At 52.4% G+C, this 24,637-nt stretch overlaps 8 protein-coding genes across 8 annotated transcripts; 4 read left to right on the forward strand and 4 right to left on the reverse strand.

The window, feature by feature from the left end:
• Positions 1-158: 158 nt before the first annotated feature.
• On the forward strand, positions 159-1,850 carry N7474_003703 (uncharacterized protein; the record flags this gene model as incomplete). Its single annotated transcript, XM_057195118.1, has 1 exon — positions 159-1,850. The coding sequence occupies one exon, from the start codon at positions 159-161 to the stop codon at positions 1,848-1,850; it is 1,692 nt and encodes a 563-aa protein (XP_057052514.1).
• Positions 1,851-2,596: 746 nt separating this feature from the next.
• On the reverse strand, positions 2,597-4,556 carry N7474_003704 (uncharacterized protein; the record flags this gene model as incomplete). Its single annotated transcript, XM_057195119.1, has 7 exons — positions 2,597-2,845; positions 2,905-3,009; positions 3,060-3,791; positions 3,842-3,913; positions 3,969-4,260; positions 4,311-4,381; positions 4,431-4,556. 7 exons carry the CDS (start codon positions 4,554-4,556, stop codon positions 2,597-2,599), a joined length of 1,647 nt encoding a protein of 548 aa, XP_057052515.1.
• Positions 4,557-5,104: 548 nt separating this feature from the next.
• Positions 5,105-6,430, forward strand: N7474_003705 (M20 family metallopeptidase; the record flags this gene model as incomplete). The annotated part of the gene is made up of 3 exons (XM_057195120.1): positions 5,105-5,194; positions 5,249-5,631; positions 5,686-6,430. 3 exons carry the CDS (start codon positions 5,105-5,107, stop codon positions 6,428-6,430), a joined length of 1,218 nt encoding a protein of 405 aa, XP_057052516.1.
• A 3,495-nt stretch (positions 6,431-9,925) lies between these two features.
• N7474_003706 (threonine/serine exporter family protein) lies at positions 9,926-12,583 on the forward strand (the record flags this gene model as incomplete). Its single annotated transcript, XM_057195121.1, has 1 exon — positions 9,926-12,583. One exon carries the CDS (start codon positions 9,926-9,928, stop codon positions 12,581-12,583), a length of 2,658 nt encoding a protein of 885 aa, XP_057052517.1.
• A 1,259-nt stretch (positions 12,584-13,842) lies between these two features.
• Positions 13,843-15,719, reverse strand: N7474_003707 (Mis12-Mtw1 family protein; the record flags this gene model as incomplete). The annotated part of the gene is made up of 5 exons (XM_057195122.1): positions 13,843-14,395; positions 14,449-14,617; positions 14,672-14,839; positions 14,902-15,444; positions 15,506-15,719. The coding sequence occupies 5 exons, from the start codon at positions 15,717-15,719 to the stop codon at positions 13,843-13,845; spliced, it is 1,647 nt and encodes a 548-aa protein (XP_057052518.1).
• Positions 15,720-16,287: 568 nt separating this feature from the next.
• On the reverse strand, positions 16,288-19,866 carry N7474_003708 (putative phosphatidylserine decarboxylase Psd2; the record flags this gene model as incomplete). The annotated part of the gene is made up of 6 exons (XM_057195123.1): positions 16,288-16,458; positions 16,507-17,233; positions 17,310-18,810; positions 18,860-19,271; positions 19,335-19,604; positions 19,723-19,866. 6 exons carry the CDS (start codon positions 19,864-19,866, stop codon positions 16,288-16,290), a joined length of 3,225 nt encoding a protein of 1,074 aa, XP_057052519.1.
• Positions 19,867-20,746: 880 nt separating this feature from the next.
• On the reverse strand, positions 20,747-22,252 carry N7474_003709 (putative MFS glucose transporter; the record flags this gene model as incomplete). Its single annotated transcript, XM_057195124.1, has 2 exons — positions 20,747-22,105; positions 22,157-22,252. The coding sequence occupies 2 exons, from the start codon at positions 22,250-22,252 to the stop codon at positions 20,747-20,749; spliced, it is 1,455 nt and encodes a 484-aa protein (XP_057052520.1).
• Positions 22,253-22,542: 290 nt separating this feature from the next.
• ssn3 (cyclin-dependent serine/threonine protein kinase SSN3) lies at positions 22,543-24,256 on the forward strand (the record flags this gene model as incomplete). Its single annotated transcript, XM_057195125.1, has 3 exons — positions 22,543-22,639; positions 22,973-23,132; positions 23,185-24,256. The coding sequence occupies 3 exons, from the start codon at positions 22,543-22,545 to the stop codon at positions 24,254-24,256; spliced, it is 1,329 nt and encodes a 442-aa protein (XP_057052521.1).
• Positions 24,257-24,637: the final 381 nt, after the last annotated feature.

The following is a 24,637-nucleotide window of genomic DNA, read 5'->3' on the forward strand; positions in this document are numbered from 1 at the left end:
TTCGACACTCGGTTTTTTGCCGAGTTCTCGCCATAGACCTCATAATTCCTACCTAATCAATCTTTTTCACAATACCGGCTTTGTGGTTGACCCCAAACGCCTGTGAAACGACTTTGTGATCGAGAAACGCTCTCAGTGCACATACCCCCCTTTGAAATATGAGTATGAACGCTGGCGGTCTTGCTCAAATGACGTACAACTCTTCTTTCAACAATGGCAATTCCCTCGGCGTTCCAAGCTCCGGCTTTGCCTCACGAGGGAAGGGTTCCCACATCAAGCGCCTGAGTGTGCCTCCCCAGGTGGCCACTATCGACGAGTTCCAGGCGCAGGCTCCAATCTCTACGCCTCGCACTAGTCGCTCGCATCTGTTGGCTGGACTGCGCACTGCGCCCCGATCCGCGACAATCCCCTCCCAGCACCAGCAGCGCAATGGCATGGACAGCGGTCGGCAATATGGTCTGTCTAACCGTGGTGCTGATCGTGTTCCTCAGACTGCGACAGGCACTGGATTCCCGCAGCACGCGTACGCCACGAACCAGACACAACAAAACCGTCCGATGTACATGCTGCCCGAGCAGGTGCTTGCTCCTCCGATAATCGATATGGGCGGCGACCAGTCCGTGGATGAAAACATGTACGCGGAATTGATGTCGACCAATCTTTTTCTGGCGGCACAGCAGCAGCGCCTACAACAGCAGTTGATCAGCGTGACGGCTGCAGCTCAGCAATTCCAAGGTCTGAATCTGGGCAGCATGCCCGTGCCTCAGCAGCAATCTGTTCCTTCGATCTCTCTTCCTGGCATGGGTTTCTACCAGCAACAACTTCAACAGGGTGTGCAGCCCATTGTGCAGCCGGTTCCTGGACACCCGGGCTTCTTTTCGGTCTTCAACCCTCTGACCGGTCAACAAAGCTATATCATGGACAACGGCTTCCAGGAAGACAGCTCGACCCAGTTTCAGACCCGATCCCCTGCCTCGCAGGTGCCCCAGTTCCGTGCAGAGATCTCTCCTCCGGCGGAGTCCGCACAGTCGCCGATGCACTTCCCGCAGCAGCCTGTCTCTCCTCCGAATGGCACGCCATCTCCGCCATATGAGAACTCCAACGCGTTCCGCCGCGCCCACAAGAAGAATTCGTCGTTCAACCCTGCTGTCAAGACTAACATCGACACCACCAAGGCGAACGTCGGATATGGTCCTCGTTCTGCTGCTTTCCCGCCCACGCCGGCCACTGGAACATTTGGACCGGGCCAAAATCGTGCCGGTGAGCATCCCATCCGTCAGCCTCGTGGACCGCCTTCGCTCGAGGATCTCGTGGCCAAGCCGACCTCCAAGCACGAGGGTAGCAAGAACTTTGCAACCCGCCAACGGCGCCGCGCCGTTCACAACCTCGTTCGCGCTGGAAACGAGCGCCGCGGCGACACTCGTAGCTTTGGATGCCACAGCAGCGGAGGCACGAACACGCCAGCGAGCGAGAAGGAGTTCACGTTTTCCGACGGAGATGACGCCACTGTCCGCAGTGGCAGCCTCTCCAGCAAACCCAGTCTGGGCAGTCTGCGCGCAGCGGCCAACGGCGCCATCGGGTCTGAGCGAAAGGAAAAATCAGGCAAAAATCGAAAGTCTCCCGAGAGCCCGTTCCACAGCGCAACCCCGACCAGCGAGGACGGCTATTTCAGCTCGAAGCTAGCTGAAGCTCGCGCTGACCAAGTCTCCGCCTCGTCCTCGGGTACTTCATCCCCCTCCGTGGCGGCCGTCGTGGCTGGCCAGGGGCCTGTGGCCCAAGCACCTGAACGGCGCAAGACGCCGATGCTCGTGCTCTCTAGCGCTGAAAAACGGAAGACCCCTCTCATGTAATGCCGATCTCCCCCTCATGTGACAAGCGACGTATGACCTTTCTTTTATTCTTCTGGTTGGCTGTTTTTCTTTCTCGTTTCGCGTCGGATATTCCGATGGGAGGACTTTGGGCTCTATCCATTCTTTTTATTCTTATTCTTGACAAGTGTCCACATTGTCAGCCCCGATATTCGCTTGATGAAAGACCCGGATCATTCTGAAATGACTTTTTTCTTCTATTCTTCGTTTTCGACTCCCCTTATTCTTATTCTTTTTATCCTCGATTTGTCCCAGTCAGCTTTGTATTACAAGCAGGGGTTTCTTTTTGACCCAGGACACACGTTCGTTTATTGCTGAAATCAGCGTCGAGATTGAGATGGATTGAAATGCAAGGAAACATCGGACAACTGCAATGCTGCCCGTCACTCACTCATTTTCTTTTCGGGGTTTCTGGTGTGCATCCGGCTATGCACATGCAGTTCTTACCTACTCTCTTATCAATTGTTCCTCCTGTTTTCAGGGCCTGAATTGAATCACTACTAGTCAAATACATATTTGCTGAAGCATGATCATTCCTTGGGTGTCACTTCGTAGATGAAGTAAGTTTGGGTAATCTTGAAGGCCTAGATACTAGGTAAGTAGCAATTCATATGCAAGAGAACTATTGATAGTTATTGTTCGAATCTTGTATTCTAACATGGGAGAAAAATGATAGAAAAGAAAATCTAGTGACCGCAGGAGTCCTAATTGAAGGACCACCTACCGATTCACTCAGGGCGGGTTTCATATTGCCGACGGGCATAAAACTCATACCGTGACGCATATTGACGGCGCCACTTCTTTCCCCAGATCAGCATAGGAACATAGGTCGCAACGACAAGTACAGCTAAGCATCCCAAAAGGACAAACATGTTGTATGCGCCCATTCCATCCTCCCATGCAGGAATAGCGAAGACAAAGATTGTAGCCAGGAGATTCCGCACGAACGTGACTCCGACGAAACCATCGCCAATAATCTAAATTGATAATTATTATATGTCGTGATGGATTATGGTAAAGCGATAGGAGAACATACCTTGCTGTAGGAATCCTGGATGTATGTGACCACAATCGTTCCACAGCCTCCGATCCCAAATCCAACAAACCCGGCGCCGACACAGTTAATGATCCAAGGAAGACCCTGATTGTCATTAGCCTCACTATCATATCATCTGGTGTGGACCGTCTTACCGTGGAAATTGTTAGGCCATACATGAATATTCCAACCGGTAAAGCAACGCCCGGCACAATGAACATCTGGAGCCGCATCTCGGGCTCATATATGCCCTTGTTCCGTCTGGCTAGTTTCAAGATAAGCCAATCAGTCGCAATCCCTCCAACGATAGAACCTAGGATGCCGCCAATCGCAGGTGCGATGATCACATTTCCAACTCCGATCGGGCTGAAATTGTAAGGAGGAGCCGGATAGAAAGCTGCCTGGGTAACCAGCATGACTGATAAGGAGGAAAACGCAAACCCCCATTGGAGGGCACCGAAAGCGATAGCAGGGAAGAGACAGAGAACAACAAACGGCTGCCAGAAATGTCTTGCAAAGTTGTGGTTTTCATGCTGTAAGCTCGATGGTGTTGTCGCTATTAGGCTCATTCTTTTCCAGTACGGCTTGATTGGAATTGTGGAGTCGATATGCCGACGTTTATGTGAGCTGGTGATATTTTCAGACTCGCTGGAGACTCCGTCATTGGGGGCTGGTTTGGCTTTCTCTGGATTTTGTTCTTCAGGACTCTCCGGGTTTTCGGCAATAGCAGATCCTTCAATAACCATGCTCGGGACATATTTTGTCTCCTCCAATAAGAATATCATGGCTAGAGTCAATGCTCCATTGAATATCGCGACATACCAATAGCCCCACCGCCACCCTTGGGATGCAGTCACGTAGCCCGCTGGCACAGGTGCGAAAAAGTTCTTGTAAGAGGTTAGTCCAGGGTAACTGAAACGATGCTAAAATACTATACCCCGATCACCACCATCGCATAGTAGACACCATTGAAAGTACCACGCTCATGGACGAAGAACATATCTGCGACCTGTGGTTTCAGGTAAGCAATTGACAGGGAGAAGACAAACTGAAAGGAGGTATACCGAAATCTCGAACAGTGTCTCGTTAACCACACCGACGAAGCACATTATGGCCTGAGTCGCGTATAACTCTCCCGTGGTTGTCATAGCCGCGGACCAAGCACCCATTCCGGTCACAATAGCCGAGGTCAGGATGTAGATTGGTCGCCGGCCGTAGCGAAGCGCGAACGGGACGAGAATAAAGCATCCAAGGGCCAAAGCACCCGTAGCAACCGCATAGCTATCATTCAAGGCGGTATACGAGAAGCCGGGATCTTTGTTCATTACCGCCCACATCGGCGTTGCAACCACCAGACTAGGAACGATAGATTAGCCTGGGGAATCTCGCCAGCGGATCAATCTTACCATGCATCTACAAGAACCGTGTAGAGACTCAGGAGAGCAATTTGCAGCCATTTTCTCCAGGGAGCCCAATTCTATACGCCCTGATTAGATTCCGATGTTTCTTCGACTTCAAACACTTACTAGAGGATCGTTCGGGTCTGAACTTGGCCGCGGCGAAAGGATAAGGTCGTCATCGCGGGCTTGCAGTCGGACAGTTCCGGGAGAAGTCTCTTGACTATCGTTATACTTACCGGCCTCAGCATCCATGTTTTAGCACAGAGGGTAGGAATAATCAAATCCTCGAAAATGATATCACAGGCCCCCTTTAATACTTTAGTGTCTTTGGATTTGGGACTAACTAAAACGCGGAGTAAATCCTTATCTGCGGAGTAATTTATTAGTAGCCCCCGCTCCGCTTGCGCGGTGTTCGGCTAACTTATCTTTCGTTTAAAATCTCCGGAGCAGGCTGGGGCACAAGCTAACGAAATGGTTTCCCGACTTGGTGTAATTTAGGGCAATATAGAAGGGGATTGATTGTAGATACCACTCTAAATGGGAAAGAGAATGCGAGAAAGTTTGGGGCCCGGCCCGGTGTAGAAGCGCTTGCTAACTAACTTTAACTATCCGTCATTTGATTGACGCTCTGGCTTGACCGGTTATGATTGCAGGTCAGCCCCTTACGCGCTAAGGGCGTTCCATTTGCCGGTTTTTTATACCGGGTTTATCGCCGCGATCTGGTCTTCTCGCTCACATCTACCACCCAAAAAGGCCTTGACACGAAGAGCGAGCAAGTCAGAAAGATTACATTAAGCATTATGTCTGGAAGCACAAAAGAGATGATCCAGCAAGCGTTGGATGAGTACGTTGACAGCCAAACGAAAGCACTGAAGGAATTGAATCACAGTGTGAGTGCAGCTAAGAGGACCATTATTGCTCAGAATAACTAACTCGTTAGCAAGATACATGACCATCCTGAACTTGCGTACAAGGAACATCACGCCCACAATGCCATCTGCGATTTTCTTGAGCAGCTCGGAATTGCAGTTACCCGGCATGCATATGGGCTATCGACAGCTTTTGAAGCGACCAGTGGCTCCCATGGACGATGCATCAACTTCAACGCTGAATATGATGCTTTGCCAGGCATAGGTCATGCTTGCGGTCACAACCTCATTGCGACTGCTAGCGTGACCGGGTTCATTGCCCTTTCATATGTTACCCAGAAATTCGGCCTCCCGGGCCGGGCCCAGTTGCTGGGTACACCAGCTGAGGAAGACGGGGGTGGCAAAATCGACCTATTGGAGGCTGGGGCGTATGAGAAGGCAAATGTGTCTCTAATGATGTGAGTTGTTGGACCAAACGAACCAAGTAGCGATTTTATCTCATTCTCTTTCAGGCATCCAATGGCAGAGAGCGAGTTTCTGAAGCTTGGTGCGAGGGGCATTGCAGGCCGAACCTCGATCGCTTGTTATGATGTTATTGGCGCCTATGAAGGCGTTAGCGCTCATGCCAGTGCCGCACCCTGGGAGGGTGTTAATGCTCTGGATGCGGTGGTGGCTGCGTACAACAACATATCAATGCTCCGTCAGCAAATCCAGCCAACCGACAGGATCCACGGCGCAATTCTAAACGCACCTGATATTACAAACGCCATCCCCGAGAAGGTGCAGACGAAGTATACCATACGGAGCCCCACAATTCAAGGTGCTAAAGCGCTTGGGCAGCGGGTGCGCCAATGCCTGGAAGCTGGCGCCCTAGCGACTGGATGCAAGATCCAAATCGAGGAGACCAAGGCGTATGCAAATTTGGTTGTTAACCAACCGCTCTGCGAGGAATTTCGAGACCATTCAGTCGCGCAAGGGGAGAAAATGCTGGTGGCAGACGATGAACCCATGTCTGGCTCCACTGACCAAGGAAATGTTTCCCACGCATTGCCAAGTCTACACGCGTTGATTGGAATTCCAGCTGCAGCCCAGAATCATACCCATGAATTCACGGCAGCTGTTGCAACAGAGGAATCCTTCCAGCGTACACTGAAGTCGGGGAAATCCATGGCCATGACAGGTTGGGCGCTCTTGACTGATGAGCATCTATATACGCGTGTGATTCAAGACTTTGAGAAGAATCAGGGTAGCCAGTAGAACCACTGTCAAACAAAACTCATCTCTGCATAGTATTACTTTTATGCTCCAAAGCACTGGAATATCAATCTAAGGTTTTTGCTGTATACTTCTCCTTTCAGTGGTAAAACCATGATGACTCAGGAATTGAACTTGGAAACTAGGAGTCTGACTGAGTATCTTGACATTATCACATCGTAGACTCTACAAAAACTATACGAGGCTCCTGATCATGAGCACAAATGCAAAGCTCCGAAGAACAACCTTTTGTCTTCCTTGGCTGATAAAACACGTGGAAAACGGCTAACAGAGGAATTTTGAAACTCTCTGCGGCAGTGAAAATGTCAATAATTACACTGGAAAGTATAAGTTCGCGTCAATTAGGTTGCAGATGAGATCAGCTCGTTGGATGGCAGATGCACAATGCATGATGCCGGAGGCCAAGTTACCTCTATACATCATCGTCATAAACAATGTTTCTGTTAGGTAATATTGTGTTGCTGCTGTTGTCTGGTGATTATGTCTCGGGGCAGGTGAGGGCACGTAGTATACGTGGCGACTTCTTTTCCAATTTACAAGGAATGAAAGCTAAACAAGTGTAGACAGCCTACTGTTTCGTATGTGTCAGACAGAGGAACTGAGTCAAAAGTACTCTCCGGAAAGTGTCCTAGCGGATGGGTCAGATGATAAGCTCCCATTTGCTCGAGTTCGCATACATCAACTGGCTTTTTGCATCGGATGTCACCGAAGAATGTGGCCCGTTGAGATGCCCTCCATTGTTTTTGGCAGCCGAAGGTATGATGCCTGTATCCTTAGAAAGAAAACTAATATTTATCCACATGACAGAATCCGCAATCTTATCATGCCGTGGCGAAATTCAACGAGTTAAGTGTGATAAGAGGGTGGCGGATCCCAGGTTGTGTTAGAGCTTGACAGGATATCCGGATACTCTCCGGTCGGAATGTGAGGTGGAGCGCGTGCTGGCAAATTGACTCGGGCAACTTTCTATTGGTCTTCTCGCTCTTTATTCAATATTGCGTGGTTGAGTTGTTGACTGAGTGTTTTCATCTAGGGCTCATACACATAATGGGCGACACGAGGATTAGGAAATATCCGGCCAGACTCAAGGGCTGCGTGTCTAATTACCAAAATGCCAGTTTTAAGAACGCTAATAGCCCTGGTGGTTATGACGAGGCCTGTGGCTCTCAGCCCTTTACTTAGATTAGACCTTAGTGGAGTCATGCTCAGGCAGTGATGAACTCATGGATTAAAAAATTCGCGAACGAAACATACTGTAACATACAATGACAATCTATGATAAACGACAAACCCATTCTGATCTGCTCAAAAAATAGACTGCTTACCCACCCGCACCGGCCAAGAAGAACCTTTGGTCAAAGCCCACTTTTATTCAACCTCGCTGCACTAACCCGAGGGTAGAGACAGACGGTGTCGGTGGGACATGCATATGACCATGATGGGCACGACCTCTCTGTTCTGCCGGCAAAGGTTAGGTATTGGTCCCTGCATCTTGTCAGGTGGTACGGTCATCTTCGGTAGGGCCGGCCGCTGGAGGGGGCTGTACGACGACGAAGAGGAGGGCAGGGGGGTTGCACGGAAGGATTGTGCAGTCGTATCGCTGCAGCGAACATGGGACTATATGTGAAAGGCTGCATGTCCAGCGAATTCCGACATCCTGTTCCGTTCTATTCAAGCCCATGGGAGCCGATTATACATGGATATTTGCTTTTCGATATGGAAGCCCGGCCGAGAATGTCCTGGAAATATCGCAGTATTTTCCCTCGATGTTCGGGGAAAGCTAACTTTTAGCCATGGCTAGACTTTCAACGGCCATAAACACCGTGCCATCATTTCAGAATGGCCGATTGCTGGAGCCATAATCTCAGCCCAGCAACTGGGACGTCGATGTCGCCCCTGAACGTTGATCTAGACCGAACAAGGTTCGGTCAGCAGCCACACGAAGCTTAAGTACATTCAAGTATATTCTGGCAAGTCAGGTTCTAGACAAGACCCCTATGACTAGATTCCCTTTGCCGAGGTGGATGTCGCGCCGCTCCGTGGGTAACACAACGACGTGGAAAGAGCCTAACTGCTTCATACACTGGTTGACATCATGGAAGTAGGGTAATTGAACCTGCGCATGTGCGTTGCCTTCTTATAGCCCTGGACAATGGTGCAACTTTCTTTGTAGTACTCTGTACGGCCGAAGAACCTCTAGTAAATGAGACGGTGGATGACTCTGGTTCGTATTTTGCAAGTGAAAGGTACCAATCTGTTAGTCGGATCAAGAATAAAATCACATTGTTAACAATTGCGCAATTGACAATAGATCTCCACCAGGATACCTACCAGGACGTTGAGAATTACGTGGGCTGAATATGTTTAGATGTAGGGCAGGACTACCATGATCTCTATTGAAATAGACACGATCTGATTGTATGGCATGCTGGGAATTGGTGGACCTGTCGGATGATTTTTTCATGATGTCAATGACAAGGGGATTGTTTGGTTTAAGTTGATAATCGATTTAGTTCGATCGTCGTTCCATGGACCACGATATGTTTTGTCTCAGACAGGAAATTAGCGCTAAACAAAGTAACGGCGTCTATCAATCTCGATCTCTTTCCAGCTCCACTTCCCTCAATCCACAGGCTGTGGTACCTCACGATGGACCCCGTGGAACCCGCTGTTGACTGCTGGGCTCTTTGGCAATACACTCGGCCTGCCCTCTCTTCCCGGGCCCCGTGTGGCCCCAGTAAGGCCAAGACCCTGAGCCGATTAAGCTGGATTCCTGCGATCCAGACCGTCTATGAAATCCCTCAGACAAGAAAAGAGCCCGGCTCCATCTCCATCCATGGAGTCGCGAGCCCTTCCCGTGTCTCTAGTCTCAAACCACTATCAGCCTAAGCGCGGCTCAAAATTCACTCTACCGCAGAGCCATCAAGGACGATTATGCTTTTCTATACACTAGATCCCTGTCCAACGGCTTTTCTCACCCTCCTAAATACTACACCTTCCCGCCCCTCGATGGTCACTCTCCCTAACGCAACTTTCTTATACATGTCGGTAACTGCGAGCCCTGCCCTTCTGCACATCCCTTTCTTTGACTGTGCAGATGTCATTAATTTCCAAGGCGATATTGCGCGACATCTGATTATGTACCGGTGACATAATTATCATTCCAGGCAGCGGGTCTCCCGGTTCTATTGTATCTCCTCCATAGAGCTCCAGTTTGGCGTGGCCAGGCAATTTCTCTAGCTGCAAGGCTAGCAGGCGTCCGTGCCTCTCATTTTTGTCCTGGTAAACCCATGTGGCCCCCTCTGAGATGATGTGATTTCACATAGCTGACATGTTGCCAGGCTGCGACCTACCACGAACCCTGCACTTTCCACGCGGGCTGCTGGAGCTAAGGCTGGAGCGCCAGCCAAGGAGCTGTTTAAGCTAATTACCTATTACGACAAGAAGAATTCGGAAAATTATTCAGGGGGACGCGCTATGGCGGGTGGGTATTTCGATCTTCCCACCTCATCTCGCCGGTCGAGTGCATCCAGCACATCAACTGGATCAAGCAGAATCTTTCCAGGGACACGAGAATTTCCCACAACCTTTCTCAGTGAAAGATACCCACCGGGAAAGCAGCAGCAGACCAAAAAGGAACGGGGATCGAACGACGCCTGGAGCGCTCAGGGCAAGCACCGGAATGCGGGAATTCTGAGAAGCACGAATCGCGTCAAATTCACTGTAGGTGGCGATGGGTCGCCAGAAGTCATCGGCGGATCTACAATCGAACCCCGTGTGGACAGAAGGGATGTGGTGCTGCCGCAAAAGCCGTCGCCCACAGCCAGCATTCCATATAACCTGGATATGGACGCCCAGCTCGCGCCCTTAGCGGAGAACGGAGCGTCGACAGATGTCACAGGCTTGAAGATCTCTTCACAGACCAGCTTAGCAGGGATCGTCGGAGACGATGAGATCAATAATCCCGGTATTAATGACAAAGGGCGGGCCATATACTTGGCCCGAGAAAGACTTCAGCGGCCGGCATCCCTTCTCAGTTGCCCTCCAAAATCTCCGAAGCCAAGTCCACGGTCCAGTCTAGCATCATTGGCCAACTTTTTCCCGACTGAAGTGGTCTTTCCAGTTGAAGATGGGGATGATATCCCTATGATCAGCTTCTCTGAGAAACAACAGCTCTACGACGATTTGACAGATGATGAAGCCGGCTCTATAGACGGACGATCAACACCGCACACCTCCGAGGCTCATCAAATTGTGCGACAGATGACTCGTTCAGACTTTAACTTCCTTGCCCGCGTTCGTGCTCCTTCGCCGGGTTTATTTTCTGGCCAGGTCACCCCCGTCGAAGAGAGGGATCCTGATATCTATGTCGAGCGGCCGAAACATTACCGTGGGGGAATTCTATCGTCCCTCCTCAAGCTCTACGACCAGCAGGCTAGCGGCAATAGTAAGAGCAAGAGCAAAATGGACCCGTATTATCCCCAGGGCCGCTATGGTCGATCGAGACAAGGAAGCTCCTCCGAGTTCAGTGGACGGACCCTGTCCCCAGACTCTGTTTGGAAACCACACCGACCCAGGAAGTGGTACGAGAAATCGCGCAGCCAGTCTAGCACCTCCCTCAGCGGCTCGACAGCCAAGAGCTCCATCAGCTCCCCGATCAGCATGCTCAAGCGGTCCAGGAGCAGCAGTGCCATTACCAACTTAACCCGCCGCATGGTGAAATCCAAGCTCGAAGACGAGATTCGCATTACAGTCCACATCGCAGAGCTTCTCTCACGCCAACGGTATCTGATTCGTCTGTGTCGTGCACTAATGAAGTATGGGGCGCCAACCCACCGCCTGGAGGAATACATGCGCATGACGGCTCGGGTGCTGGAGATCGAGGGCCAGTTCTTGTACATTCCTGGATGCATGATCATCTCATTCGACGACGCCTCCACACACACGACGGAGGTTAAAGTTGTCAGGTCCACTCAGGGAATTGACCTGGGAAAACTCGCCGACGTACACGAGATATACAAGGAGGTGATTCATGACGTGATAGGCGTCGAGGAGGCCATCCAGCGACTGGACGAGGTGACGAAAAAAAGCAGCAAATTCCACATCCTCTTTCTCATCTTTGCGCACGGCTGTGCCAGTGCATCAGTGGGACCTTTTGCATTCAACGCGCGGCCCATTGATATGCCAATCGCCTTTTTGCTGGGATGTCTCCTGGGCGTGCTGCAACTGGTTCTCTCGCCCAAGTCGAGCCTGTACTCAAATGTGTTTGAGATATCCGCCGCAGTTCTGACCTCATTCCTGGCGCGTGCTTTTGGCAGCATCAGATACAACGGCGAGCCGCTCTTCTGCTTCTCCGCGCTGGCGCAGTCAGCCATTGCGCTCATCTTGCCAGGGTATACCGTGCTGTGCGCGAGCCTGGAACTTCAGTCGCGCAGCATCGTCGCTGGCTCTGTACGTATGGTCTATGCCATCATCTACTCCCTCTTCCTAGGGTTCGGAATCACCATCGGCACAGCAGTGTACGGACTGCTAGACTCCCAAGCATCAACAAGCTACAATTGCGCGCCCAGTCCAATAAACAACGAGTACCTACAGCGATTCCCCTTCGTGCTCATGTTCACCGCATGTCTGGCAATTGTCAACCGCGCCAAGTGGAAACAGATTCCCATGATGATGGTGATCTCCCTGGCCGGGTACGTGGTCAGCTACTTCAGCTCGAAGCGCTTCTACTCGAACACACAAGTCTCCAACGCGCTAGGAGCCTTTGTAATTGGCGTGATTGGCAATTTCTACAGCCGATTGAGACATGGCCTTGCCGCCGCTGCCATGCTACCTGCGATCTTTGTCCTAGTGCCTTCCGGTCTTGCGGCAAGTGGATCATTGATTTCAGGCATCACCTCCGCAGAGGAAATGACCCGTTCTCCCTATAGTGTCGTCAACAACGGCACGCAGGGGTTCGTCGACGCGGCTAAGAACTTGTCTGCTGCTGAGGCGCGCAACCAGAGCTACGGCGTCGTCTTCGATATTGGATATGGCATGGTCCAGGTCGCTATTGGGACGACCGTTGGTCTCTTCCTGGCGGCATTAGTGGTGTATCCGCTGGGCAAGAAGCGCAGTGGTCTCTTTAGCTTTTAACTAAGCCAACACCAACACTTGCCTCTAGTTGTCTCTTTATAATTCTCCTGTTCCTTCAGCGTCTTCCCGGCTCTCCAGGGACTCTCTTGAACATTTTGCATCTCGAACAACCCGCAGATTGAGTCATGCTACGCAGTCTTGGAAAGTTAAATTGGAATCTCGGTTTTCCTACTGTGTCTCTTACCGAAATACTATACCGACTCGGATAATTCCCGAATATCAGTCTGTGCGGACATACATAGAAGCTACGATTCTCACGAGCCACGAACCAACCCATCGAGGCCTCTTCTCTTCTCCCAGTTTTCTGGTCCTTTGTTCATTTTACCCTGTTTTTGTGTGTGTCTTTCGTCCATTGTGCACTCGGTGTTCTGCGCTGAATAAATTGGGCTATATCCTGCTGTGTTGTTTCCTGAGTGAGTCTTCCTCTACTGGGGTATGTCTTGTCTGTGTCTACTTGAAATTGCATCGTGTCTTGTCTCAGCGAAAGCATGAACGCATGAGAAGCGCTTATTTGCATTGCGTACTCATTGCCATTTTCACTGCTGGTGCTGTAAACACCAATTGTCATCTATTGCGAGATACATAGCCTTGAACTACCAGCTTGTCGTTTCTTTCATTTTCATTTCGTTCTCTATCAATTGAATTGAAACTTCGAGCATCTCCTATTCTCCGTGCGTAGGGTAATGTTTTGGATTGGATATTGTTGAAATTAGCACGTAATATCAGACCTGATTACTAGCCCCAAGTCGTGTCGCCACCATGAGAACCCATCTAAATGCTCACTTAAAATGTCAGACACCATTGCCCAAGCAAGTCCTCTTGCTTATCCCAATACCCTTTGCCCGCTTAAGCTAACAACACATAGACATATCAAAGAAGTAGGTAGTATTGAAGACTCTGTTCTTATGAGGCCACTACCTCTACTCGACTCAAATATCCACACATCCATCCTCCAACCAATCCACCGTTCGTCCTAACCCGCGCCCTAAGAAGAAGAAAATAACACCCCAAACGCCGATGCTTGCGGAAACAATGCAATGCATCCCCGAGCCGATGAGTTAATTACGCCGTCCTCACACATCCCCACTTTGTAGGGGAGGGATTCTTCATCGAGATTCATGTCCATCAAATACCATCCGTGAAAGAAAAACAGAAATAGGAGAAAAGAGAGACAAGGGGGAAAAGCCGCTGGGGAAAAAATAGACAAGAGAGAAGGGGGAAGGGGAAAGTAGTAGTGGTGAGTTAGTGAGAGACTGAAGTTACCGTCTCTCAACCCGACTCAATGCACCCAGGATAACACCCAGATCTTCCCGCGGGTTACCTGCTGTTGACGCAGCAGCACTCGCTTCACCGTCACCGCTCTCGATCGCAGCTCGGTTCTGCGCAATGAGTGCATCGCGCTCTTCAAGGCGCTGTGCGCAGATGCGCAGGATACGAGAGGAAACAGTGTCTGCTGTCGAGCGGTACAGTTCGATGTCGTGTACTCCTGCAGCGAAAGCGTCAAGGGTGGGAGCGAGCCCGGACGTGATTCGGGAAAGGCGCGTGGAGACGGCCGAAGGGGGTAAAGGTGGCAGTATTATCGGGGAAGAAGACGAAGCGTCTTGGGATGATTTGGAGGAAGGCTGGAGCGATGCTAAAATTGCTTGTTGCGAGGGATCGAGGAGGGATGTGTCGATGCTCGGCTCGCGCTCGGCTTCCTGTAAGGGTCGTTTTGGCTTCCGCGGGAGCTTAGATGGAGGGTCTGCCTGTGGTATCGAGGGGATTGATGGTTGTTTGAGGAGAGCGTTGAGGGCTTGCCTCTCCCGTTGGAGTCTGCGGAGGAATTTGTTAGCACGGATCAACCCACGATAGAAGCGACTCCCTACTTTTGTATTTGCTCTTCCAATTCTTTGATCTTATCCGCATTCTGCACGTTCCTCGGGTTCGATCTCTTCACCACAACCGCTGGCGGGTTCAGGTCTTCTCGACCAAACCAGTTAGAAAGTTCGGAGTTTGATTCGAGCTCTTTAAGCAGCTCCTCTTGGATCACACGAGCTAGAAAAGTAAGGTTAGAACATTCGCTTCGTATACCGGACAATAGTCACCCACCTGCCATACGCGCACTCTGATCTTCCGAGTGCGCCCCAGACGGCTTCTCCCCGATCGAACGCGTCGCACACCAAATAAGAAGTTGTCGCATCCTCCGCGGTTCCGGGAGACCATCGTCGGCAATATGCTTATAGAAATCTGCTGTGCTGACCTCTCGATGCGGCAGCGCTGTATGAGACGTATGTATTAGCGTGGTTGCGGTGATCCAATTCCAGACACAAAAAGCCTACCGTTGGAAGCACCCGAATCAATCAAAGAGCTGGCTCTCCGTCCTCGCATCTGCAAACTACTCCGCCTCCGCCCTTTGTTCCCTTTCGTCCCTCTCAGTTCCTTGTTCCGCTGGATAACTGGAGTGTCCGCCAGTGGGAGTGCCACTTTCGTACCCGCAGGAGGTGATTTGAAGCCATTTGTCTCACTGGCTTGTGTTTTCGCTGGACGCCCCTTCTTCTTCTTCGCAGGCTGAGCTTCCGCTGCTGTGTCTCGACTTCGCGTGGAGCGCGCATTGGAAGATGGAGATTCTGGTTCCGCAGATGGAGCTTTCGCAGTGCCTCGAGTTGGTCGCGTCGGAATCTCAGTAGTCGTCCCTTTCATCGGCACCGCGGTCCCCTCTTCCGTGCGTTTCTTCGGCGGCCGTCCTCTCTTCGGTGATGGTTTCGGCGGCGCGTTCTCTGCATCATCGGGCGCGGGAATCTCCGGAGCAGCTTCAAGGGACGGACGAGGCTTTTTGTTCGAAACTCGTGAAAACTTGAATCCCCCGATATCCTCTTCGTAATCTACCAAATCACAATCACATCAATACTTGAAAAGAAGGCCGGGGCTCGGAGGAAGACTCACCAGCTTTCCGTTTCCCGTCGTGGCTCGGACTCTCCCCCTCCAATCCCTGCTGAGTCGCGCTAAGTCGCGTGGTTCGTCGCTCCTCTCCTCTGCCCCTGCCGGCGGCGGACGACGCAGGACGCGATTGCGCCTGAGAAGCCGCCATGCCGATCGTCCGCAGCGGTTCGCGACGCTTGGTCTTGGTCGTTGGGGCTGCCAGGACCGCGGTGGTCATGTCAGGAACGGGTTACGCGAGTCTTTCTGGGGCGGCGCGAGTTCGGACGCAATGATGGACGCGACAGAGAGTGATCACGGACAGTTGGGCGACAGCGGAGGATGGGCGGAGCATCAATCAAGGAATGTTGCAATGCAATAATGGGGGGACAGTCACACTTGAAGAAGAGGCAAGACAAGAGGGGCCGAGAGTCGCGGTTGTTTTGGTGAAGCGTGGGGCGCTAGTCCCGTTTGGGCATCGCGTTGCAGTATGTATGTGGGCTTATTCTGTTCCTCGTCACTATGTATTTTTCTACTCATAAAGAATTGAGACCGAGCAGCATATGCTGTATTCCATTCGTCCATGTCCTTGTTATCTCCGCACAGAATGTCTCTGGCGTGCTAGACAGGTAGGCAAACGCTATGATGATGATAATATGATTGACCAGAAAATCAAAACCCTTCTCTGAACGCCAGTGGGTTCAATAACCACACAGAATATGTGCATGCAATCAACATGAGGAAAATATAAGATAAAGCCTCCGGTGCGAGACGGGAGTTGAAGGCCCATCCGCTCAATCGCTGGACTTTCATTTGATGGCAGCGAGCATGGATGGATTGCTCGGGGGCGCCAGGCTGCCCTCGATGCGCCGCTTGGCTTCTTGCATCTCTTCGACGGTCACGTTCTCTGCCTTCTTGGGCATGTCGGGCTCGAATTGGGGGATGTCTGGGCTGTGGCCGACGGACATGCCGACTCGGATCTAACATCAATTAGTATTGAAGGAAAAGCCTTGAAGAAAATGACTTACCAGAGTCTCCAGGGGACCCTTCGAATTGTCCGTCAAGTCTTTGTCGAAATTAATCACCCCCTCTTCAAACAGCACGAGGAGCGTACTGCCTCCGAACTTGAAGTAGCCCAGCTCTTCGGCCCGTGCGACCTTGTCGCCCGCACGTCGGGTGATCACCGTGCTGCCGACCATCATGGCGCCAACACAGACGACCATGACGCGGCCATGCACAACAGAGTCAATCGGAACCAGAACCCGAACATTCTCACCATACACATCCAACGCCGAGCGAACAGCCATGGGATTCACCGTGTAGTACTCGCCCTCGATGGTCCTGGGCTCGCCCATGGTCCCATCAACGGGAACATGGAAGCGGTGATAGTCTTGGGGTGCCAGTCGAAACACGCCCAAGGCACCGTTCTTGTACCGTGCTGCATCTTCTGGGTAGGCATTACCCAGCAGTCTTTCGACGGAGAACTCTCGGCCCTTGACCCAGATGCTGGTCGCTTCGTCAAGCCGGTCGAAGACGACGCAGCGGCAGTCGGCCGGGGACACAACAACCCTGGGCTCGTTGGGCGCTGAGCACGGTCGCGCATCGGCCTTCAGTGCACGGTAGAAGAACTGGTTGAAGGTTCGGAACTTCTCGATAGGCAGCAAAACCTCCGACATGTCCAGCTGGTGGAAATTAATGAAGTCCCGAATCTGGCTGGCCGAGGCAGGATCGTCGTATTTCCGGCCCTGTTTGATGCTCAAGGACCGTAGAACGCGACGAACTGGTAACATCGTTAGACAATAAACAAGAAAACAAATTGAGGGATAGAGACATACTTCGCTTTTTCTCCATGTCACGGCTCTTGAGACCCTTGTAAAGTAATCGAATCCCGAGCCGAACATAGACACTCATGCGCTCCTCATTGATCTGTCCTGTGATGCGATCCTGGACCAGAATATTGGCCGAATTTGCCCCGAGTCGATACCCGCCGTATGATATTTTTGTGATCACCTTCGAATACCACTTGCGCTGGGCCTGACTGGAGGTCACAAAGCCACCCATCATCAGGTTGTCAACCTGCCGCCAATCACGACTCGCACACGTAGCAATGTGTGTGATGATATCGGCATCAGAGCGCTTCGCAAGACGAGGCTGGTGACACAGCGGACACTCGCGAATTTCGACTACGTGTTCCACGCCCCTCTCATCCGCGAGATCGTCGGGTTGGAGATACTCGTCCGTTGAGCTGGGCTGCTCTTCGCTGGATAAAACCGGAATTGATGTATTGGTGGGGTCAATATTGGCCGGGTGGGTGGTGCTTGTTTCGATGGTTAGCTCATCACCGCTGGATGGCTCCTCACTCGACGATGGGGCAGGGGCGGGCTTGCGAGGAGTAGGCGCAACCGCATTCTTTTTCTGGAGCATCTGGAGAGTATCCTCCAGACAGATCACGGCCTGGTCGATGGTCAAGTCGATCGTGTCATTAGGCTCGTCCTCTGTGCTAAACCGTGAGAAAAAGCCGTCAATGGTCGACTCTTTCAAGGTGGAGCCCAGGGTGTCGAGCATCGTCGTCATTTCGACCTTGTCAATGCGGCCGCTGTCGTCCGCGTCATATTGCTTCAGCATCAATCTCCAGAACTGCTGCCGGAGGGCTTTGTACGGCAAATACTTCGCCTTGATGTGCAACTCAGGCGAGTGTTTGTCTTCCCATCGGTCTCGATTCTTCAGCGTCAGAGGGATAACGTAGGACCGGAACCCGTCTGCATCCATGGCCGAATCACTCTCGTATGAGGCTGTGGTCGTGGATGGGGGTTGTAACGTGCTACTGCTGTCAAGCTCGAAACTTCCTTGTTCGGGGACCGGAACACTCGTGGGTGGAAGGATAGTTGGCGTGTCGTGAATAGACTGAGTGGACAGCGAGGTAGCGGAGTTTCGAGACTTCATGGTAGGCCGTGACATTTTCGAAAGATTCGATGATGAAGCCGAACGGCTGGGCCCATATCGGGGACTCGATTTGCTGACTGGACTAGTCTCGGACGATGAAGGTGGTTCTACAAAGCGGTACAAACCCGACTCCGGGTCTGCCTCGGGGGCAGACTGGATGAGAGTCTGCAATGGGAAACCGGCCGAGGCGACGAAATCATTGCCGGAAAACTTGTCTCGGTCCATCACCGTGAAGCTTATAGTGTAAAATTGTTCGTGCCGCATCACTTGGAACACCATCTTTTCATAGTATACCGGGTTCAAGTTATGGCGCACGACAGGGGTTCGAAGCGTTTTCCTCCCAAGAGAAGTCACCACAAAGGGATCCATGTCGAACGAGGTGCGCGTCACTGAGAGCCGGTCAATATTTGCAGTAGTTATGGAAGGAAAAGCTCATACCATTCCGTTCGGGAGGGAGATCAGTTACTCGGACAACTTCCATAAACATGATTCCCTGTACTCCAGTCCCCGAGCCCGAGAACTGATATGCACGAGCCGCCAGGGATTTGCGCTTCAAGCGTGCCAGCCGGAGTCTGCGCCGCCGCTTCTCCCTCACCTCTGGTTTCGATAAGTCGTCGGTCTCATCGGATGTCTCTTCATCACGGTCGAGGTCGTCGAGTTCGCCGGGAGGGATCTGGTCCTCATCCTCGCCTGCAGACACCAGGCTCCTGAACTTCTGACTGATCTCCGCGGGGGATGCATTGGGGTTCCCAGAATCCGAGATCGAGAACTGGAGCAAGATCTCGCCAGAGATCACGCTGTCCTTCTTCTTTGTCGGCTTCCGCTTCGAGGTTAAAGTATACCATTTCGGCTATTATTGAGGCCTCCGTCAGCATTGTAGTCCCTTTTCGGTATTTTTGTCAATCAATCCCACCTGCTGGTCCACTTCGCCTTCCAAGAAGAGATCCTCCAGGGGGATATCGAATTCCCCCAGATAGTCTTTCCCAAACCGGTCATGATCCCAACAAATACACTCCAATAGCGGGACGCCCATTACGGGCATTTCGAACGAGACATTCCATTCTGGGTTGAGGGTCTTGGGTATTGTCGGCGTCGACTGCCTCGCGTCTCCCAGGTTCACTACCAGATACTGCCAGGTGGCATTGTGAGCGAATTGGATCGAAGGAAGATATAGGCCAGGTGTCTTACTGGATCACTCGTTCCGCCGCGGTCTTTGGGAGCAAGATTCCTTCCCTGCAGTGACGAGGTCCCGGGTTAGCTCGATGGTGGGGTAGACCGGGCATTGCCAGGAAAGCACATACACGGATCACGGTGATCTTGAGCATCAGAGGCTTGAGCTCCGGCGGCCGCATGGGACTGGTGCTTCTGCTCTGGCCTGGGGTCGAGGCCGCGCTCCTCGAGGACAGGTGTGAGCTTAGCCGGTGCGGCAGCGGTAACCGGACCATGACGGGATGGGTGGGCTGGTGCGGCCGGGCAGAGGATGAAGAGGTAAAAAGGCAAGAAGAGAGAGGGGCAGGCCCGAGACCGTCCGAGGCCCGTTGTGGGAGAAAACAAGTTCAGGTTGACAGGCCTGGGGTGATCTACGATCTGCTCGGGTCGATCGCAGAAGGCCAAGCGAGCGGACCCAATCGCCGCCCAAACACCGGGCAAGTCGGAGCGACCGGTGAGCCGAGACCGCGTATGTCGGCGGCAATTGGGTTTAATTAATCTGATACTAGTGGGGGCATTGGCCGTTGGGGGGGGGGTATGGGTGGGTGGTTTAGGAGAGAAAGAAGGTGGAAGAAGAAGGAAGGGGAGGGAGGGAGGGAGGGAGGGAGGGAGGTCAAGGGGGTCCGAGAGTAGTGTTGTGTGTGTTGTTGTTGAGGGGAATTGAGCGAGGCTCGTGGGGATCTCCACCGGTGACATCGCTTGGTGGGGATCAGGAAGACTTGGCTTTTGTTTTTGCGCTCCAGGTGATTGGGGTTGCAAGGGATTCAACAGCCACTCCGAGCAGAGAGGATTGAACCCTCCGACGGTCGTGAGCGGTCATTCAGGATAGGGGTATGATTCTAGATGGATCTACAAGAAACACCTGGTCAAGGGATCGAGGAGGGGAATTCCTTGACGTCTCACACGTGTTGTGTTGAAGGTTGCCTTCCGTCTATTAATAGACAGTCTATAGATTGGAGTCGTAGCTGCAAGGGAATTATATAGTTAGTTTGAAACCCCGTCGATTCCAATACGGCGGTTCGTCAGCAGCTGAATCGCTAGCTAATGAGATCCTCAATTGAATAATAACACCGACCGGGACAATACCAGGCGTCCCATCGAGCCCCAGACGGTTGTCTAGTCCTGTCGACGGTCCGCCCGCCCCCACACTTCATCGGCATTCGCCTTGCCCTTGGTCTCCGGCACAAAGTAGTAGATAAATGCGCCGAGCAAGGCAGCCATCGCCGCGAACACCCAGTACACCTCCCCGCGGCCACCCAGGGCGTGGTTGAGGACGGGGAAGAATTGCGCAACGACAAAGGTTGCAATCCAGTTGGCCGCCAGCGCCCAACTCTGTGTGGCTCCCACGGCTTCTGGCCCCACGAGCTCCGAGGCGAGAATGAACGGCACCGGGCCCAGCCCGACGGCGAAGCTTGCCACAAACAAGAGGGCGGCGATGGCGGTCAGGATTTTCTGGTTGGCGGCCATGCCAATCGCCAGGAGCATGGAGCTGCTGCCCATACCGGAGATACTGAGCAACAGGCACGTTTTCCGGCCGATCCGGTCTGGCAAGGGAGAACACGCCAGAGTCATAATGAGATTGATGGCCGATATGAACACGGTGAGCAGCGCGGCCGTTGTGGGGAGAATACTCTGCAGCAACGACACGCTATACATGATGACGCTGTTGACCCCCGTGAACTGCTGAGCGACCATGACACCAACCACGGCGACAATGGCTGGCCGGTAGTAGGGGTCACGGGCGACCTGCATGATTGTAACCGGAGGCTGCTTGGGAGGCTGACTTCCAGGCGGTGGAGCAAGAAGAGATTCTTCCTCCGGGGCAATTCCCGATGAGCCTCTCCAGGCCTCAATCTCGGCTTCGATATCGGCATCTCGTCCCCGGATTCGTTGTAGGACCTTTTGGGCCTGACTGGGCTTTTGATGCTCCGCGAGCCACGTAGGACTTTCCGGCACTGTGAACAATCCCAATAGCTCCAAGGCACCGATAATACCCGCAACAGCCAGAATCAGTCTCCAAAAGCTTCCTTCGCTCCAGAAATACCCCAGCGTTTGTGCTAACAGGATACCAACATTGGTCATGACCTGGGTAAATGCTCCAAAGAAGCCTCGAGCACTGGGCGGCGCAATCTCCGAAATAAAGATTGGGCCGACTACAATCGCAGCACCAGAGCCAATCCCGGAGAGAAACCGACCTAAGCTGAGGACAGGAATTTCTGTAGCAAGAGTTTCCGCCACAGGGCCCAGAATGAAAAATATGGTTGTGGCTCGGAGTGCCACTAGGCGTCCATACTTGGTTGAGACGGGCCCCGCCAGTAGGGCTCCGAGAAGGCCGCCGAGAGTGTAGATTGAGGACACGAGACCGAATTGGGAAGGATCCATGGGGATGCATTGTGGTAGACCATGAGGGGCAATTGCGGAATGGATGGTTTTCTTTTCGCACGTTATCACTGCTTGGGGTGCATTAAGCTCGGCCTGGGACCGCAAGTTAGCGAGGCAAGATATAGAGAGCGGGAAGAGAGATACCAAGTGATATCCAAACTGCAGCGGACCCAGTGTGGTAACAAAGACCAGGTAGACTAGGTACGGGGTGACCCTCGACTGGGTGGGCTGTCCAGCCATGTTGATTATTGCTTGGGTGATGGAGATAAGATGATGGATGATGACATGCGCAAGGTGAACAGCCCCAGCTGACTAACTACAGCCATCCTCCTTCCCAGTTAACGTACCAACTCTACGCAAACCCAACTCATAATTCAGTCCCTCACTGCTTCCTTGCTCACTCACCATCGATCTTCATACCCTCGGTCATCCGTTATTCGTGGAGAAACCTCCTCCCTCGACCTTCCCCACGTCCGAATGGATGCCGTTGCCTGATACCCACCGCGCTGCTCCACATCCGTTCCCCCCAAATGAGCCTGACCAACCCGCCCTCTTCCGGCTCCCTCTCTGCTCGATCACGGCCGCCCGCGCAATCGCTCAAGAGAAGCTTGCAGGCCACTGTCGATGGTAATTCGTTGTTCCATGAATATTCCTCTTCATTCTGCTTGACCTGGGGAGGGGAAGGGAAGACAAAAGAAAAGAGCAGGGAATTCTGCCGGTGTCCTTGATCGTGACCTCTCTCTGTATCTCTTCCAATATGTTTGGAAGGGGCTTTCCGTTCCTGAATTCTGTCGGTGGATTCTATTCTCGTGGTAATTTTTGCCCTTGCGGTTGTTTTATGCTCGAGAAATACGTGCGCATGCGGTCTGGAAGGACGTCGATTCTCTCATCTTTGTGTTGCTTCCCATTGCTTGATTTTCACTTCGTTGCCGGTGCATGGGCTGACTTTTTCCGTCATAGAGGCCATCGATTCCAGGAGATCCGCAGGAGGGGGCTATACCAGCAAAGTACGCGTACGAGACCGGTATCACATCGTCGGGTTCATCAGCAGCGGAACCTATGGCCGGGTGTATAAGGCCGTCGGGAAAAATGGGCAGAAGGGGGAGTTTGCGATAAAAAAGTATGGTCTTTGCCGGCACCCTTTGAACCCGTCTAACCATTTGCTTCCGCAGATTCAAGCCGGACAAAGAGGGCGAGTCAATCCAGTACACCGGCCTGTCGCAGTCTGCCATCCGCGAAATGGCTCTATGCACCGAATTATCACATGCAAACGTCGTACAACTGGAGGAAATCATCTTGGAGGACAAATGCATCTTCATGGTGTTCGAGTATACCGAGCACGACTTGCTACAAATCATCCATCACCACACACAACCTCAAAGGCACGCTATCCCAGCAGTCATGGTCCGGTCGATTCTTTTCCAGCTATTGAATGGCCTGCTATACCTCCATACAAACTGGGTCCTCCATCGCGATCTAAAACCGGCCAACATCCTCGTCACCTCGGGCGGAGCCATCCGGATCGGCGATCTGGGTCTCGCGCGACTATTCTACAAGCCCCTCAACTCTCTCTTCTCTGGTGACAAGGTCGTCGTCACAATATGGTACCGTGCACCCGAGCTGCTGCTAGGCAGTCGACACTACACCCCAGCAGTCGACATGTGGGCCGTTGGCTGCATTTTCGCCGAGCTCCTCTCCCTCCGCCCAATCTTCAAAGGCGAGGAGGCAAAAATGGACAGCAAGAAGACCGTCCCATTCCAACGGAACCAGATGATGAAGATCGTCGAGATTCTCGGCCTTCCACGCAACGAGACCTGGCCGGGCCTCGTCTCGATGCCCGAGTATTCACAGCTCCAGTCCCTGGTGCTCCACCGCCAACCAGCCCATTTCCATCGCGGCTCCAATCTCGAGGGCTGGTTCCAGAGCTGCATGAAGAATGGCGGGTACTCTGCCAGCTCGAGCACTGGAACTCCGGGTACAGACGGGTTCGATCTGCTGTCCCGCATGTTGGAATACGATCCGACAAAGCGGATCACCGCTCAAGAAGCACTCGAGCACCCCTATTTCGCGGATGGCGGACCCATCAGTGCAAACTGTTTCGATGGCGTCGAGGGCAAGTACCCCCATCGCCGGGTTACGCAGGACGACAATGATATTCGCACGGGTAGTCTCCCCGGTACGAAGCGGAGTGGACTGCCGGATGACTCGTTGATCGGGAGGGCGTCGAAACGGCTCAAGGAGTGAATGAGTGAATCATTGGAGTCTTTACTCTTACCCGACCGGCTGCTGCGACGTCGATGACCCCCTATTACCGGGAAGAGGTCTAGCGTCTGATGGGCATATTCACAAAGTCCTCCTTAACCCCGAACGTGCAACACAAATTGGTTACTTCTGGCCATGCGACTTTTCGCCCGAGACTAAGGGGGGTTGGCTAATAGGAATCTTATTCACAAAAATAAGTATATTTGCATTCATTATTGGCACGGCGCATGGGTACGCGGGGCTTTCGGGGTTTGTACTGGCGTTGGGGTTTTTCGCGTTTCTTCAATGGACATATTACGGAGCACATCAGATAGCATGCTGTGTCGACAACCACACGTGAGTTATATAGATCAATCAGATGAA

Source organism: Penicillium riverlandense, assembly GCF_028828495.1.
Source record: "Penicillium riverlandense strain IBT 135883 chromosome Unknown utg000003l_segment0_segment0, whole genome shotgun sequence".
NCBI lineage: Eukaryota > Fungi > Ascomycota > Eurotiomycetes > Eurotiales > Aspergillaceae > Penicillium > Penicillium riverlandense.